At 47.4% G+C, this 17,509-nt stretch overlaps 1 protein-coding gene across 2 annotated transcripts; it reads right to left on the bottom strand.

The window, feature by feature from the left end:
- Nucleotides 1-499: 499 nt before the first annotated feature.
- Nucleotides 500-10,644, bottom strand: LOC129845422 (B-cell receptor CD22-like). 2 transcript variants are annotated; one of them, XM_055913344.1, is made up of 12 exons: nucleotides 10,415-10,644; nucleotides 6,320-6,397; nucleotides 5,621-5,968; nucleotides 5,217-5,438; nucleotides 4,795-5,061; nucleotides 4,330-4,593; nucleotides 3,958-4,221; nucleotides 3,695-3,782; nucleotides 3,537-3,591; nucleotides 3,218-3,453; nucleotides 2,376-2,463; nucleotides 2,087-2,167 (listed from the first exon to the last, which is right to left on the bottom strand). In XM_055913344.1, the coding sequence occupies exons 2-11, from the start codon at nucleotides 6,372-6,374 to the stop codon at nucleotides 2,391-2,393; spliced, it is 1,872 nt and encodes a 623-aa protein (XP_055769319.1). In that variant the 5' UTR covers nucleotides 6,375-6,397; nucleotides 10,415-10,644; the 3' UTR covers nucleotides 2,087-2,167; nucleotides 2,376-2,390. The 2 variants fall into 2 exon arrangements, with proteins under 2 accessions (XP_055769318.1, XP_055769319.1); XM_055913343.1 differs by lacking the exon at nucleotides 2,376-2,463 and having other exon boundaries at nucleotides 500-2,167; nucleotides 10,415-10,642.
- Between the last annotated feature and the right edge of the window lie 6,865 nt (nucleotides 10,645-17,509).

The raw sequence follows: 17,509 nt of genomic DNA, 5'->3' as shown, positions 1-17,509 counted from the left end.
TCAGTTCCTATGCTTCCTGGCTGATGTTTTGGTCACTTTTGAATGCTGGCGGTGCTCTCACTCTAGTGGTAGCATGAGACGGAGTCTACAACCCACACAAGTGGCTCAGGTAGTGCAGCTCATCCAGGATGGCACATCAATGCGAGCTGTGGCAAGAAGGTTTGCTGTGTCTGTCAGCGTAGTGTCCAGAGCATGGAGGCGCTACCAGGAGACAGGCCAGTACATCAGGAGATGTGGAGGAGGCCGTAGGAGGGCAACAACCCAGCAGCAGGACCGCTACCTCCGCCTATGAGCAGGAGGAGCACTGCCAGAGCCCTGCAAAATGACCTCCAGCAGGCCACAAATGTGCAAAAAGAATAATTGATGACTGAAATGTAAGAGATTTTTAGACCTGTAAGAGTTAATTCGGAAGACAGAACTCCTTTAAATAACTTCTCCGTGGTGCCCCAGGTTATTACTGATGTAATTGTTGCATGTTTTAATTCAATCACGTGATCAATTAAACGTTAGGTAATCGATTTAATAAAATAGCAGTCACCACAGACAGTCAATGACACTACAAAGTGATAAGAAATGTTGCATCAGAACATTGAGGCAAAATATTACCATAACTTTGTCATAAAACCAATAATAAATGTACATGAAAATATCAAGTAAACATATTATGTGTATCATCTGACAGTACTGTAACATAATAATACAGTACTGTATAATGTAATAGAATAGAAACAGTACTGTGTAATGTAATAAACAGTACTGTAATAGAATAGTACTGTATACTGTAATAGTACAGTACTGTAATATAATGACTGTATAACGTAATAGAATAGTACAGTATACTGCAATAGAATAGTACTGTAGAATGTACCGTAATAGAATAGTACAGTAATGTAGAATGTAACATAATAGTACAGTACTGTATAATGTAATAGAATAGTAGAGTACTGTAGAATGTAATAGAATAGTACAGTACTGTAGAATGTAATAGAATAGTACAGTACTGTAGAATGTAATAGAATAGTACAGTACTGTAGAATGTAATAGAATAGTACAGGACTGTAGAATGTAATAGAATAGTACAGGACTGTACAATAGAAGTATTGTTCCTGTGAGCGAACATCAAGAAGAAATTAAAACATATATTTATAATGTTCTCAAGCTTCATATAAATATAACTGGACATCGAGGCTATTTCAGAAATACAAATCAAAGTTATTGTCTTCAGATTCTGTTCCATGTTACTTAAATGAATGGGAAAATATTTAACATAAAAATTATTTACAAGGTTCCCCCTCTTATTCATCATAGTTTAAAAGGCAAAACTGACCCTAGATCAGCACTCCAACTAAGTGTGAATACAGTAGTCCTGTGTCTCAGTTGGTAGAGCATGGTGCTGACCCTAGATCAGCTCTCCAACTAAGTGTGAATACAGTAGTCCTGTGTGTTGGTAGAGCATGGTACTGACCCTAGATCAGCACTCCAACTAAGTGTGAATAGAGTAGCCCTGTGTGTTGGTAGAGCCTGGTGTATGGGTTCAATTCCCAATGGGGCCACCGGCATGAAAGATGTGTCCACACAGAATAAGTCTCTTTGGATAAAAGTGTTTCTAAATGGCATGTTGTGATATAATATTATAACACTTAGTTGGACTAGACAGGTCCAGATATACAGGGTTTCTGTCAAACTTGTTGTGTTCAGGTCTGCTTGGTTTGTTGTGCTCAGCTCTTCTGGGTTCTGGGTTTGTTGTGTTCAGCTCTTCTGGGTTCTGGGTTTGTTGTGTTCAGGTCTTCTTGCTTTGTTGTGTTCAGCTCTTCTAGGTTCTGGGTTTGTTGTTTTCAGGGCCTCTTGGTTCTGTGTTTTTTGTGTTCAGGTCTTCTGGGTTTGTTGTGTTCAGGTGTTCTGGGTTTGTTGTGTTCAGGTGTTCTGGGTTTGTTGTGTTCTGGGTTTGTTGTGTTCAGGTCTTCTGGGTTCTGGGTTTGTTGTGTTCAGGTCTTCTTGCTTTGTTGTGCTCAGCTCTTCTGGGTTTGTTCTGTTCAGGTCCTCTTGGTACTGGGTTTGTTGTGTTCAGGTCTTCTGGGTTCAGGGTTTGTTGTGTTCAGGTCTTCTGGGTTTGTTGACTCTACTATAGATCTCAGAGGAGTCCTCAGCTGCTTGTGCTGCCGTGGGTCTGAAGAGAGAGAAACAGAAATTAAACAGAATCTGCATCCCCTCAAAAAACCTTCATATACTCTTTATAGTGCATTACTTTGACCAAGGCCTATGTGGCTCTGGTGAAAAGTAGTGCACTAAATAGGGAATAGGGTTCCATTTGGAACACAGTCAGTTCCTCAAAACCACCACTCTCTCATTATATTGTTGGGTTTGTAAGGAAATACCGTCACTAGTGGCCACTAGTGGTCAACTCTTTCCCTTATTAATGATGTCATGGTCTTCTCGTCCAATAAGCAGCAGCATATGAATGAGCTGTAATCAAGAATAAAGCTTGTTTACAACCAAATCTAAAAACATATGTAACTGGAATGTTATAGGAGGGTCAGATTTTCTTTGTGAATTCACTAGTTTTTGAGAAACTATCCCCAAGCATCTATTCACTTCCTCATCCTCGTTGTTCAGTAAGTGGCTCCAAAAACACCCCAAAACAACCTTTTAGAAACTAAAAAGCTCTAAGTAGTCTGCAGTGATGCAGGTCTTTACATGTTGTACACATGAAGTTGTGTCATTCAGAACTTAATCCACAACGTTATGTTCCATGTTGTTGAGACTTGAACGATGCTTCTCGTCCGTTCTAGCAGCATGATACACTGAGAATGGAACAGTTGGACGGGGAAACAGCACGAGTCACACAATGGAATATAACGTTGTGGATAAAGTTTGGAATGACACTTTCATGTGTACAACTGTTACATCTAAAGACCTGCATCACTATACTGAGAGCTTTCTGTTTCTAAAAGACGTATTTGGGTGTTTTTGGAGCATTTGTTCATCTTCTTTCAGAGCCTCTACTGCACAACGAGGATGAGGAAGTGAATTACTGGTTGGGGAAAGTTTCTCTAAAACAAGTGAAGTCACAATAAAAGGTGTCTGGACCTTTCTATAACATGGCATTTACATAAAAAATACATTTGGTTGTAAAAAAGCCAACTTCTGCTTTAATTGTGGTGTTTTCACAATGCTCTAGAAATGTCTCTATGTTGTTGTAATGGCAGAATATGCTCACCGGTTGGCAGCACTGGGGCAGTTGAATTTCACAGCATCGTACTGGACATCCTCTTCCTGTTTCTGGGGTGGATGCAGCTGGACGGTGGAGTACAGAGGCACTTCCTGGATTTTGAAGCGAGAGAAGTGGACGCTGGCATAGTGAACATCATCCTGGTCGACGGAGGCTGCTGTCTGTGCTGCAGTAGGGGTCATGGCCATACCTGAGACGTTTTCATACACTGGACTAGAGTCTCCCTGATGGGAAGAGAGGACAGACAACATAATGAGTAGAAATGTCCCACAAAGCAATACACATAATCTGATAATAACAGACTCACCTGTACATTCTCTGTTCTGTCTCGTGTGTCAGAGATGGATTTGGAGGCCTTCTTCCTGGTTTGCACATTAATGAAATAATTTATTCTTGAATTAATCAATGAACAAATTAAGTTAATAAAAAGTGTTAGAATGAAATAATCTTTAAAAGGTTACTCACCTGAACCACATGAGTCCAGAGAGACAGAGGATGAGAACCAGAACAACCACTATGATTCCTACAGCTGCAGTCACAACTGTTTGTTTCCCTACAATACAATATGGATGATATGAGTACAATAGTACAATATTTGGACAATAGTACAACTGATCTAATCTCAAAGTATATATAATTATAAAACAAAGTATGATAAGCCAAAGTATAATTATTAATATTAGATGGAAATTTAATTTTGTATTGAAATATATAAGATGAATTTTCACCTGGTAAAATGACCATCAGAGCTGTAGAGTTCCTAGATCCTCTTCCATTCCAGGCCTCACAGTGGTAATGTCCATTGTCCTTAGACTTGAACTTACTTATGTTGTAGATCTGTCCAAATCCATTTAGAAAAGTCTCATTTTGAAAGTACCAGGTGTATTTGTCCACAGTTGGGTTGGCATCACTGCTGCAGGTCAGAGTCACTGAACTGCCCTCCACTATTTCACCAGAGGGACTGACTGACACTGAGGTGTTCTTTGGGCCGTCTGGTGGACAATATGTAACAACATTGTTTTAAATAGTGTTTTACTTGTGATTGAAATATGAATTTAAATGTGATCCTCTGATTAAAAGATGAGGTTAGGTGTACTAACATTGAACGTCCACAGACACAGAAGAAGAGTTCAGACGTCCATATTTATTCTCAGCCTCACAGTAGTATTCTCCACTGTCCTCAGAGCTGATGGTCGTGAAATGGTATGTCTTTTCAGATCCTGTCAGTGAAGCTCCATTCTTCTTGTACCAGGTGTATTTGTCCACAGGTGGGTTGGCATCACTGCTGCAGGTCAGAGTCACTGAACTGCCCTCCACTATTCCACCAGAGGGACTGACTGATACTGAGGTGTTCTTTGGGCCATCTGGTAAAGGAGAATTTGTCCGACGGATAGGACAGTAGCATATTTATGACTAATTATCTGTTTAGTCAGAGAACAATCTAAAACTCTGACACAAAACGTCAACAAATACAAATTTGGAGATGTTATGCTTTAGGACTAATTCATTTAATTATAATTGTTTTGCTACCTTACGATTCAAACACTGAGCTGTACTTTACTCACACTTCACATCCATGTTTATGGTCCTAGACCAGTCTGTCCCCATCTCATTCTGGGACTCACAGTAGTACTCTCCACTGTCAGATGACTGGATTTGACTGAAGACATGCTGTGGTCCTGCCTTACTCTGACAGCCACCTCCATTCTTCTTGTACCAGGTGTATTTGTCCACAGGTGGGTTGGCATCACTGCTGCAGGTCAGATTCACTGAAATGCCCTCCACTAATTCACCAGAGGGACTGACTGATACTGAGGTGTTCTTTGGTTTATCTGATGTAAAAGACCAAACTTTTGTCAAAGTAATATTAACAATTAGTAAAAAATATATTTTTGTTCTAAAATGATTGATAAAGTAAGACATGTCTCTTTTGCCTGAATACATGATACTTGCTAAGTAGAATACTGTACTATTGTACTGTACTCACACACTGCAGGAGAGTGGAGATCCTCATGGCCTTTTACAGCACAGTAGTAGCTGTCTTCATCCTCACTGCTGATGGAGTACATGGGGGAGGAGTTATCTTGTACATTCTGTCTGTTCTTGTACCAGATGTAGGTGGGGTTACCAGTCAGATGACAGCTGGTGGTTCTACAGGTCAGTGTCTTCCTCTGTGACCGATGTGAAGGAGTCAGCTTCACCTGCAGAGCTGGAGTAGATAAAAACATTAAAACCCTGAATCACCTGTTCTCTAGTTTAATCACATGATGCAAGACATTCTCAAACACATTTAATTCTTAAATCTTTCATATATACAAATCCAATTTCTAGACCTAAATGGACAGTAGATATTAATTGAACAGACTAGCAGTATAAAGCATGTAACTGTACCTGTTACAGACAGAGTGACTCCAGGATCACCATAATATCTCCCTCTGGTCTGATCTGTTAATAATCTGAACCAGTACGTAGCTGAGTCTCTCTCTCTCAGGTCTGTGATTCTCAGGGTGCAGTCTTTCTTCTTATCCCCATGATACTCCAGACGACCTGCATTCTCTGGGTCCTGACCTATATCTTCAGGTTCTACACCAGTCCGCCATTTAGTGAACCAGAAGGTTGATGTGACTGTATAACCTCTGGGATATGTGTAAGAGCAGGACAGATCCACTGTTGACCCCTTCAAGGCACAGATACTCTGAGTGGTGTATTTCACACTCCAGCCATTCTGACCCAGTACCACTGAAACACAGTCACACAACACAATGGTATCAGAATGAAGACAAGGTCTATTGGCTCACACCGAAGCCACAGTCACGGAACACAAGGATATTACATTAAGCCAATGCCAATTGGCTCACACTAACAGTAAAGGCTTTGTCCGTACTTTGTTGCCATAGTTGCTGAGTTTAGTGTGATTGGAAAACACATAAGCATCATTCAGTAAGGTAAGTGAGGTGTGAAAGATAACTACTGAAGTGAACTGGAGACGCCTAACAGAACACAACAGAATAATAAAACACAAATGTAATTTTAACATTTTACAAAAGTCTGTAGATTGACACACATATCAAGTAATGAATGAGACCATACCTGTTACAGACCAGAGAAAGACCACCAACACACTTCCTGCTGTTCTCAAGGCCATTGTTGCATCTCCCACCCTGCAGTCTTAGAAACATAAACAACTCACTCTATAGCTGGTGAATAACTCCACCTGATACATTGAAGTAGAAACTGTAAATGGGGTACAGGGCCTCATTACTGAAAATGAACCAGGCTCATATTGTGTTGTGTTGTATTGTGCTACATGGTTGTCTATGTGAATACTGTCTGTCTGTAAGTCTATTGCACTATGTATGTCATGTGTGTGATGTGTTGCATGTCTGTCTACATCTGTCTATTTAAGATGACATGATGCAAAAATAATTTCCTAATGGATGCAATAAAGTCATCAACAACAATCACTTATTGAACAGATGTGTAGAACTGTAAACACATATTTCTATATCGATTGTTCTGAAGCTGTTTTATTCTCAGAACCCCAAATATAGGAGGATAAATGTTCAACCTCTACGGTCCGTCAAGCTATACAGCAGCCTAATGTAACGGCTGTCATATTCTTCCTCGGACGAGGAGAAGCGAGACGGATCGGACCAAAACACAGCGTTGTATGCAGACATAATTTATTAAACAAGACGAACACTGACACGAAATACACTTGAATAACTACAAAACAACAAAACGACGTAGACAGACCTGAACATGTGAACTTACAATATAACACGAAGAACGCACGAAACAGGAACAGACTAAACAAACGAAACAGTCCCGTGTGGTGCGACAGACACAGGAACAATCAGCCACAAACAAACAGTGAGGATAGCCTACCTTAATATGGTTCTCAATCAGAGGGACCGTCAAACACTTGCCCCTAATTGAGAACCATATCAGGCAGCACATTTAACCCCACATAGAAACACATAACATAGACTACCCACCCAGCTCACGTCCTGACCAACTAAACAAAAACAAAGGAAAATAAGGTCAGGAACGTGACAGTACCCCCCCCCCCCCCCCCCCCCCCCCAAGATGCGGACTCCGACCGCAAAACTGAACCTCAAGGGGAGGGTCTGGGTGGGCATCTGTCCACGGTGGCGGCTCCGGCTCCGGACGTGGTCCCCACCCCACCATAGTCAATCCCCGCTTCCGTAGCCTCCTCGAAATGGCCACCCTCCAAATGAACCCCACTGGATTAAGGGGCAGCACCGGACTAAGGGGCAACACCGGAATGAGGGGCAACACCGGACTGAGGGGCAACACCGGACTGAGGGGCTGCTCATGGCTGGCTGACGGCTCTGGCTGCTCATGGCTGGCTGACGGCTCTGGCTGCTCATGGCTGGCTGACGGCTCTGGCTGCTCAAGGCTGGCTGACGGCTCTGGCTGCTCATGGCTGGCTGACGGCTCTGGCTGCTCATGGCTGGCTGACGGCTCTGGCTGCTCATGGCTCATGGCTGGCTGGCGGCTCTGGCTGCTCATGGCTGGCTGGCGGCTCTGGCTGCTCATGGCTGGCGGAAGGCTCTGGCTGCTCATGGCTGGCGGAAGGCTCTGGCTGCTCATGGCTGGCGGAAGGCTCTGGCTGCTCATGGCTGGCGGAAGGCTCTGGCTGCTCATGGCTGGCGGAAGGCTCTGGCTGCTCATGGCTGGCGGAAGGCTCTGGCTGCTCATGGCTGGCGGAAGGCTCTGGCTGCTCATGGCTGGCGGAAGGCTCTGGCTGCTCATGGCTGGCGGAAGGCTCTGGCTGCTCATGGCTGGCGGAAGGCTCTGGCTGCTCATGGCTGGCGGAAGGCTCTGGCTGCTCATGGCTGGCGGAAGGCTCTGGCTGCTCATGGCTGGCGGAAGGCTCTGGCTGCTCCTGTCTGGCGGACGGCTCTGGCGGCTCCTGTCTGGCGGACGGCTCTGGCGGCTCCTGTCTGGCGGACGGCTCTGAAGGCTCAGGACAGACGGGCGGCTTTGAAGGCTCAGTACAGACGGGCGGCTTTGAAGGCTCAGTACAGACGGGCGGCTTTGAAGGCTCAGTACAGACGGGCGGCTTTGAAGGCTCAGTACAGACGGGCGGCTTTGAAGGCTCAGTACAGACGGGCGGCTTTGAAGGCTCAGTACAGACGGGCGGCTTTGAAGGCTCTGAAGGCTCAGGACGGCTTTGAAGGCTCAGGACAGACGGGCAGTTCAGGCGGCGCTTGGCAGACGGACAGCTCAGACGGCGTTGGGCAGACGGGCAGTTCAGGCGCCGCTGGGCAGACGGCAGACTCTGGCCGGCTGAGGCGCACTGTAGGCCTGGTGCGTGGTGCCGGAACTGGAGGTACCGGGCTAAGGACATGCACCTTCAGGCTAGTGCGGGGAGCAACAACAGGACGCACAGGACTCTGGAGACGCACAGGAGGCTTGGTGCGTGGTGTAGGCACTGGTGGTAATGGGCTGGAGACACGCACCATAGGGCTAGTGCGTGGAGGAGGAACAGGGCTCTGGAGACACACTGGAAGCCTGGTGCGTGGTGTAGGCACTGGTGGTACTGGGCTGGGGTGGGGAGGTGGCGCCGGATATACCGGACCATGCAGGCGTACTGGCTCCCTTGAGCACTGAGCCTGCTCCCCGTAGCCCGACCAGTGCGGGGAGGTGGAATAACCCGCACTGGGCTGTGTAGGCGAACCGGGGACACCATGCGTAAGGCTGGTGCCATGTATGCCGGCCCGAGGAGACGCACTGGAGGCCAGATGCGTTGGGCCGGCTTCATGACATCCGGCTCAATACTCAATCTAGCCCTGCCAGTGTGGGGCTATGGAATAACCCGCACCGGGCTATGCACACGTACAGGAGACACCGTGCGCTCTACCGCATAACACGGTGTCTGTCCGTACTCTCGCTCTCCACGGTAAGATCGGGAAGTTGGCGCAGGTCTCCTACCTGCCTTCGCCACACTACCCTTTCCCCCCCCCAAGAAATTTTTGGGCTTGACTAACAGGCTTCCTACCGTGTCGTCGTGCTGCCTCCATTCACCGGTATCCTCCTCACACTGCGCCAGAGAATCCCAGGCGGGCTCCGGCACTCTCCTTGGGTCGATCGCCCACCTGTCGATCTCCTCCCACGTAGTGTAGCCCAGATCCTTCTCCTACTTCCGTGCTGCCTCCTCATTCCGCCGCCTCTCGGCTTTAGCTGCCTCCAGCTCTTCACGAGGGCGGCGATATTCTCCAGGTTGTGCCCATGGACCTTTACCGTCCAGTATTTCCTCCCATGTCCAGGAATCCTGCGATCGCTGCTGCTGCTTTCTGTTACGCCGCTTGGTCCTTGGGGGGTGGGTGATTCTGTAACGGCTGTCATATTCTTCCTCCTCCTCGGACGAGGAGAAGCGAGAAAGATCGGACCAAAACGCAGCGTTGTATGCAGACATAATGAATTTATTAAACAAGACGAACACTGACACGAAATACACTAGAATAACTACAAAACAACAAAACGACTTAGACAGACCTGAACATGTGAACTTACAATATAACACGAAGAACGCACGAAACAGGAACAGACTAAACAAACAAAACAGTCCCGTGTGGTGCGACAGACACAGGAACAATCACCCACAAACAAACAGTGAGAACAGCCTACCTTAATATGGTTCTCAATCAGAGGAAACGTCAAACACCTGCCCCTAATTGAGAACCATATCAGGCAACACATTTAACCCCACATAGAAACACATAACATAGACTACCCACCCAGCTCACGTCCTGACCAACTAAACAAAAACAAAGGAAAATAAGGTCAGGAACGTGACACCTAAAGACTGACCACCAGGTTCAATGACAGCTCCTATCCCCAAGCTGTGAGGCTAAAAAGCAAGTGACTCTCTCTCACTCACTCTCACACACACACACACACACACACACACACTGCAGTGTTGCAGACATGCAGACAAACATTGTATGTCTATTTTACCCTGGTTAATCATCTCATCACTATGTAGATCAACACTCCTACACTGAGACACTATGAATACTGACCCTGATGTAACAACCAAAACACAGCTCAAAACATAACAAGAAGTAAAATTATACATTACCTTCAAGAATATGACTTATAGCTACAAACTAATAACCAGAAACTATATTTCCAGATATTATCAAGAGTACTTACAGAGTGAAGTGAAGGGGAGAGGTCTTGTACAGTGAGTCAACTGACTGGTAGTGAGTGGGAACTGCTAGTAAGTGTCAGTTCTGTGGTTGACACATATTTAAAATAGAACACAAGTAGCTGATGCAGAACTGTTCTTTCCTTCCTCTTTTAGACATTAACATGCATGAGGATCAGAACAGCATGTCAGAGAAGGGAGGTTACTGTATTAAAATGGGTCCTACATTTCTATAATGGACAAAATGTCCCCCATTTCCACCTTAATTTAAATACAGAACCATGTTAACAATATGTTGACTATTCTATATGGAATGTTTATAATATCTTAGACCTGCCTTGTCCCTCTGAGTTCTACATGGAACAGGTCAAAGTTCCATTTACATTTGGTCAGTTCCATGATGTCATTCATTCTATTCTACAAACACATTCAATTTACACTCCTCATCAGCTGCATCAAAGTGGTACTGAAGGTTCCAGTGTTCTAGACTAGAGCTCCACCTACTGGCATCTCAACATTACTGCAGTGTTCTAGACTAGAGCTCTCCCTACTGGCATCTCAACATTACTGCAGCCTCCAGTCCTGATGTCCTCATTCATTTGTGCATTAATATGAATATAATGAATGGATACTGTTCCATTAATTCCAGCCAATATATCTACCAACCAGCCTCCTCTGTTGTACAGTACTAGTAGTAGCTTAATCTATCAGAGGCATCAATGACCATCACCATAGCCTGCTGTATTGACTGTGTAGTGTGTTGTAGTCTGCTGTCCATAAATCATGTCATTTAGCAGATGCCTTTATCCAAAGTGACTTACAGTTAGTTATATGTGCATATATTTTACGTATGGGTGGTCCAGGGAACAAAACCCATCACGTTGCAGGTGCCATGCTCTACCAACTGAGCTACAGAGGACCATATTCTATAAAGTCTAATGTGCATATATAGATTTCTGATATGATTCAGGAGGCCTGTCAGAGGACAGACAGGAAAGGAGAACAGGAAAGTGATTGTGTTCATCTAAACCAACAAACCCACAACACTGTGTCTCATGTTAATACTACTCCTAAACACAACCCACCATCACTGTGTCTCATGTTAATACTACTCCTAAACACAACCCACCATCACTGTGTCTCATGTTAATACTACTCCTAAACACAACCCACCATCACTGTGTCTCTTGTTAATACTACTCCTTAACACAACCCGCCATCACTGTGGCTCATGTCAATACTACTCCTAAAGCTCTTATGAAACATCAACTCATTCACTCTTACTCTTACTGTCACTCTGTTGCTCTGAGAGCTCTTAAAATAGCATGCTAAAGTCTTCATGTGAAACAACATGTACAATGTACTTCCCATCTTTTGTAGCACACAATATAGCTCAGTATTTGTCATGTGTGCCAATGATTTTGGTCGTGACTGTATATCTAACAATCAGATTAATATGTCAAAATACATGTATGCACACACACACACACACACACACACACACACACACACACACACACACACACACACACACACACACACACACACACACACACACACACACACACACACACACACACACACACACACACACACACACACACACACACACACACACACACACACACACACACACACACACACACACACACACACACACACACACATACACACACACACAGTTATACTTGACCCTGTTATACTTTGACAGTGAACATGACCCTATTGAATGGAGATCTGGGTATTACTGGTGAAACAACAGTCCAGGGTCAGTATTCACAACGTGTGTAACGAGTATTACCGAAGGTGGCCTTCCTTCCTGTTCGAGTGGCGCTCGGCGGTCGTCGTCGCCGGTCTACTAGCTGCCACCGATCCTTTTTTCCTTTTCGTTTTTTTTTTGTCTAATTGATTTCACCTGTTTATTGTTTGGTTGTTAGGGTGGGGTTATTTAAGTTCGTTTAGCCCGTTTATGTTTGTGCGGGCTTGTTTCTCTGTTTGTATGTTGAGGTTGCTATTTTTCATTGGGGTTTTCCACAGACTGGATTTATGTTTCCAGTTTTGGACTTTATTCAAGTTGGAGTTGTACGCCAATGTTTTTGACGTTACCAGTTGTATTTCTGGTTGGACATTAAAAAGTGTTTTTTCCCCGTTACCTTTGCTCTCTGCGCCTGACTCCTTACCTTTGTCCTCATCGAGCGTAACAGAAGCCCGCACCAAACAATGGAGCCAGCAGGAGCAGCGACCACCCCTCTCCCCACGATGGAGGAGAGAGTCCTTCATCACACGTCCATCCTTCATCGCATTGGATCAGCAATGGATCTTATGATGGAGAGGATGGATCGTTGGGAGAGGAGTGGTCTCCCTACAAACCCACCTACCCTCCCTCCAGCACCATTACCATCTCCTCCAGCGGGACCCGGTACCAGCGCGTTGCGTATTACGCCTCCTAGCCAGTACGATGGAGCGGCGGCGGGGTGCCAGGGATTCCTGCTACAATTAGACCTGTACCTGGCCACCGTTCGACCGGCTCCCTCGGATGAGGAGAGCGTGAGTGTCCTCGTCTCCTGCCTGACGGGTAGAGCCCTAGAGTGGGCCAATGCGGTTTGGAACGGGGCCGACTCAGCGAGGGGCCACTACCCGGAGTTCACCCGCCGTTTTCGGGCCGTGTTCGATCACCCTCCAGATGGCCGAGCGGCGGGTGAGAGATTGTTCTATCTACGACAGGGGACGAGGAGCGCGCAGGACTTCGCGCTGGATTTCCGGACCTTGGCTGCTGGAGCAGGATGGAACGACAGGGCCCTGATAGACCATTACAGGTGTAGCCTGAGAGAGGACGTCCGCAGAGAGCTGGCTTGTCGGGACACTACGCTAAGTTTGGATGAACTAATAGACATGTCTATCCGGTTAGACCATCTGCTAGCTGCTCGCGGACGTTCTGAAAGGGTCCTGTCCGTTCCATCTCCTGACCCTCCTGCTCCCATCCCGATGGAGCTAGGAGGGGCAGCATCTAGGGAGATCGGAGGAGGCTCCTCCTGTACCAGTTGTGGCCGAAGAGGGCACACTTCCGGTCGGTGCTGGAGGAGTTCATCTGGGAATAGAGAGGGCAGGCAGAACACTCCTCGGTCACCTCAGGTGAGTCAGCACCACACTCTCCCAGAGCTTCCTGTTGGTCACATGTTTTTGTTAATATGCTTCCTTAAATTTTTTCCCTCTCTCCAGCATAAGGCGCTAGTCGATTCAGGCGCAGCTGGGAATTTTATAGATCGCGGACTCGCTCAGAGGTTGAGGATTCCGTTAGTTAAGGTTGACCCCCCTTTTCCTGTGCATTCTTTAGATAGTCGACCGTTAGGGTCAGGCCTGGTCAGGGAGTCCACAATTCCTTTGGAGATGATTACGCAGGGGAATCATAAGGAACGGATTAGTCTGTTTCTTATCGATTCACCTGCGTTTCCGGTGGTGCTGGGAATTCCTTGGCTGGCTATTCACAATCCGACGATTTCGTGGAAACAGGGAGCTCTACAGGGGTGGTCTGATGAGTGTTCAGGCAGGTGTGTAGGAGTTTCCATCGGTGCGACAACGGTGGAGAGTCCAGACCAGGTTTCCACCGTGCGCATTCCCGCTGAGTATGCCGATTTGGCTATCGCCTTCAGTAAAAAGAAGGCGACCCAATTACCTCCCCATCGACAGGGGGATTGCGTGATAAACCTCCAGGTAAACGCTGCACTTCCCAGGAGTCATGTGTATCCTTTGTCCCAGGAGGAGACGTTGGCTATGGAGACATATGTCACGGAAGCTCTGGGACAAGGATTCATTCGGCCCTCCATGTCACCCGTCTCTTCGAGTTTCTTTTTTGTGAAGAAAAAGGATGGTGGGTTGCGTCCGTGTATTGATTATCGAGGTCTCAATTCCATCACGGTGGGTTTTAGTTACCCACTACCTCTCATCGCTACGGCGATGGAATCATTCCACGGAGCACGGTTCTTCACGAAACTGGATCTCAGGAGCGCGTATAATCTGGTGCGTATTCGGGAGGGAGATGAGTGGAAAACCGCGTTTAGTACTACATCGGGCCATTATGAGTACCTCGTCATGCCGTACGGGTTAAAGAATGCTCCAGCTGTCTTTCAATCCTTTGTTGACGAGATTCTCAGAGACCTACACGGACAGGGTGTGGTGGTGTATATTGACGATATTTTGATCTACTCCGCTACACGCGCCGCGCATGTGTCTCTGGTGCGCAAGGTTCTTGGGCGACTGCTGGAGCATGACTTGTACGTGAAGGCGGAGAAATGTGAGTTTTCTAAACAAGCCGTTTCCTTCCTGGGTTACCGCATTTCCAGCTCGGGGGTGGATATAGGGGGTGACCGCGTAAAAGCCGTGCGTAATTGGCCGACTCCGACCACGGTAAAAGAGGTGCAGCGGTTCTTAGGGTTTGCCAATTACTACCGGAGGTTTATCCGGGGTTTTGGTCAGGTAGCAGCCCCTATTACCTCACTCCTGAAGGGGGGGCCGGTGCGTTTGCAGTGGTCGGCAGAGGCAGACAGGGCCTTCTGTAGGTTGAAGGTGCTGTTTACCGAGGCGCCAGTGTTGGCGCATCCGGACCCTTCTTTGGCGTTTATAGTAGAGGTGGACGCATCCGAGGCTGGGGTTGGAGCGGTGCTCTCACAGCGCTCGGGTGTGCCACCAAAACTCCGCCCTTGTGCTTTTTTTTCGAAAAAACTTGGGCCAGCGGAGCGGAATTATGATGTGGGGGATAGGGAGTTGTTGGCTATGGTTAAGGCCTTGAAGGTGTGGAGACACTGGCTTGAGGGGGCTAAGCACCCTTTCCTCATCTGGACTGACCACCGTAACCTGGAGTATATTCGATCAGCTAAGAGACTGAATCCGCGTCAGGCAAGGTGGGCCATGTATTTCACCAGATTTCGTTTTACTATCTCGTATCGACCAGGTTCCCTGAATACTAAGGCCGACGCGCTGTCTCGCCTCTATGACTCAGAGGAGCGGTCCATCGATCCTACTCCCATCATTCCGGCGGCCAAGTTGGTGGCACCGATAGTATGGGAGGTGGACGCGGACATCGAGCGGGCGTTAAGGGAGGAACCTGCGCCTCCACAGTGCCCGGAGGGGCGTAGGTATGTACCGCTCGCTGTTCGTGATCAATTGATTCGATGGGCTCATGGTATACTCTCGTCGGGTCACCCGGGTATTTCGAGGACAGTGCGAGGTCTTAGGGGGAAGTACTGGTGGCCCACCTTGGAGAAGGATGTGCGATTCTATGTCTCTTCCTGTTCGGTGTGCGCTCAGAGTAAGGCTCCTAGGCACCTGCCTCGAGGGAAGTTACAACCCCTCCCCGTTCCACAACGGCCGTGGTCCCATCTTTCGGTAGATTTTCTGACTGACTTACCTCCATCTCAGGGGAACACTACGATCCTGGTCGTTGTGGATCGGTTCTCTAAGTCCTGCCGTCTTATCCCGTTGCCCGGTCTCCCTACGGCCCTGCAGACTGCGGAGGCATTATTTACCCATGTCTTCCGGCATTACGGGGTGCCCGAGGATATTGTTTCTGATCGGGGTCCCCAGTTCACTTCCAGAGTATGGAAGGCGTTTATGGAGCATTTGGGGGTCTCGGTCAGCCTTACATCGGGGTATCACCCGGAGAGTAATGGGCAGGTGGAGAGAGTGAACCAGGAGGTGGGTAGGTTTCTGCGGTCGTATTGCCAGGACCGGCCAGGGGAGTGGTCAAGATACATCCCTTGGGCAGAGATTGCTCAGAACTCACTAAGCCACTCCTCTACCAACATGTCACCATTTGAGTGTGTGTTGGGGTATCAGCCGGTTCTGGCACCATGGCATCAGAGTCAGACCGAGGCTCCTGCGGTGGAGGAGTGGGTACAGCGCTCTAAGGAGACTTGGAGAGCCGTCCAGGAGTCTCTGCGTCAGGCGAGTAGACGGCAGAAGAAGAGCGCTGACCGTCACCGCAGTGAGGCCCCCGTGTTTGCACCGGGGGATAGGGTCTGGCTCTCGACCCGAAACCTGCCCCTCCGCCTGCCCTGCCGGAAGCTGGGTCCGCAGTGTGTAGGGCCATTTAAAGTCCTGAGGAGAATAAATGAGGTGTGTTACCGATTGTTACTTCCTTCTTATTATCGTATTAACCCCTCATTTCATGTGTCTCTCCTCAGGCCGGTGGTAGCTGGTCCCATGCAGGAAGGTGAGGTGCCGGAGGTCCCTCCACCCCCTCTGGATATAGAGGGGTCCCCGGCGTACAGGATAAGGTCTATTCTGGATTCCAGACGTCGGGTGGGGGGCCTTCAGTACCTCGTGGACTGGGAGGGGTACGGTCCGGAGGAGAGGTGCTGGGTCCCGGTGGGGGATATATTGGATCCATCTATGCTGAGAGAGTTCCATCGCCTCCATCCGGATCGCCCTGCGCCTCGGCCCCCGGGTCGTCCTCGAGGCCGGCGTCGGCGCGCTGCGGGAGCTGCGCGTCAGGAGGGGGGTACTGTAACGAGTATTACCGAAGGTGGCCTTCCTTCCTGTTCGAGTGGCGCTCGGCGGTCGTCGTCGCCGGTCTACTAGCTGCCACCGATCCTTTTTTCCTTTTCGTTTTTTTTTGTCTAATTGATTTCACCTGTTTATTGTTTGGTTGTTAGGGTGGGGTTATTTAAGTTCGTTTAGCCCGTTTATGTTTGTGCGGGCTTGTTTCTCTGTTTGTATGTTGAGGTTGCTATTTTTCATTGGGGTTTTCCACAGACTGGATTTATGTTTCCAGTTTTGGACTTTATTCAAGTTGGAGTTGTACGCCAATGTTTTTGACGTTACCAGTTGTATTTCTGGTTGGACATTAAAAAGTGGTTTTTCCCCGTTACCTTTGCTCTCTGCGCCTGACTCCTTACCTTTGTCCTCATCGAGCGTAACAACGTGTATCAGAGTAGGAGAGCTGATCTGAGATCAGTTTAGCCTTTTAGATCATAATTATACGGACCGTCTGAGTCACTTTATGAATACAGGTCCTGATGTAACAACCAAAACACAGTTCAAAATAAACCAACAAGTACAAAGATACAGGAAGTAATTTGATGTTTGGCTAAAAACATCAAAAC

This window comes from Salvelinus fontinalis, unplaced genomic scaffold, assembly GCF_029448725.1.
Source record: "Salvelinus fontinalis isolate EN_2023a unplaced genomic scaffold, ASM2944872v1 scaffold_0301, whole genome shotgun sequence".
Taxonomy (NCBI): domain Eukaryota; kingdom Metazoa; phylum Chordata; class Actinopteri; order Salmoniformes; family Salmonidae; genus Salvelinus; species Salvelinus fontinalis.
Note: the sequence above shows the minus strand (reverse complement) of the source record. Positions and strands in the feature narration are given on the sequence as shown.

Excerpts from the sequence above, each read along its gene's own strand:
- LOC129845422 (XM_055913343.1), bottom strand. The coding sequence starts at position 6,374 with ATGGCCTTGAGAACAGCAGGAAGTGTGTTGGTGGTCTTTCTCTGGTCT. Across the intron at positions 3,783-3,957 it reads TCTGATGGTCATTTTACCAG|GGAAACAAACAGTTGTGACT; the intron begins GTGAAAATTCAT and ends ATTGTATTGTAG. Across the intron at positions 2,168-3,217 it reads TGCCCCAGTGCTGCCAACCG|ACCCACGGCAGCACAAGCAG; the intron begins GTGAGCATATTC and ends CTCTCTCTTCAG.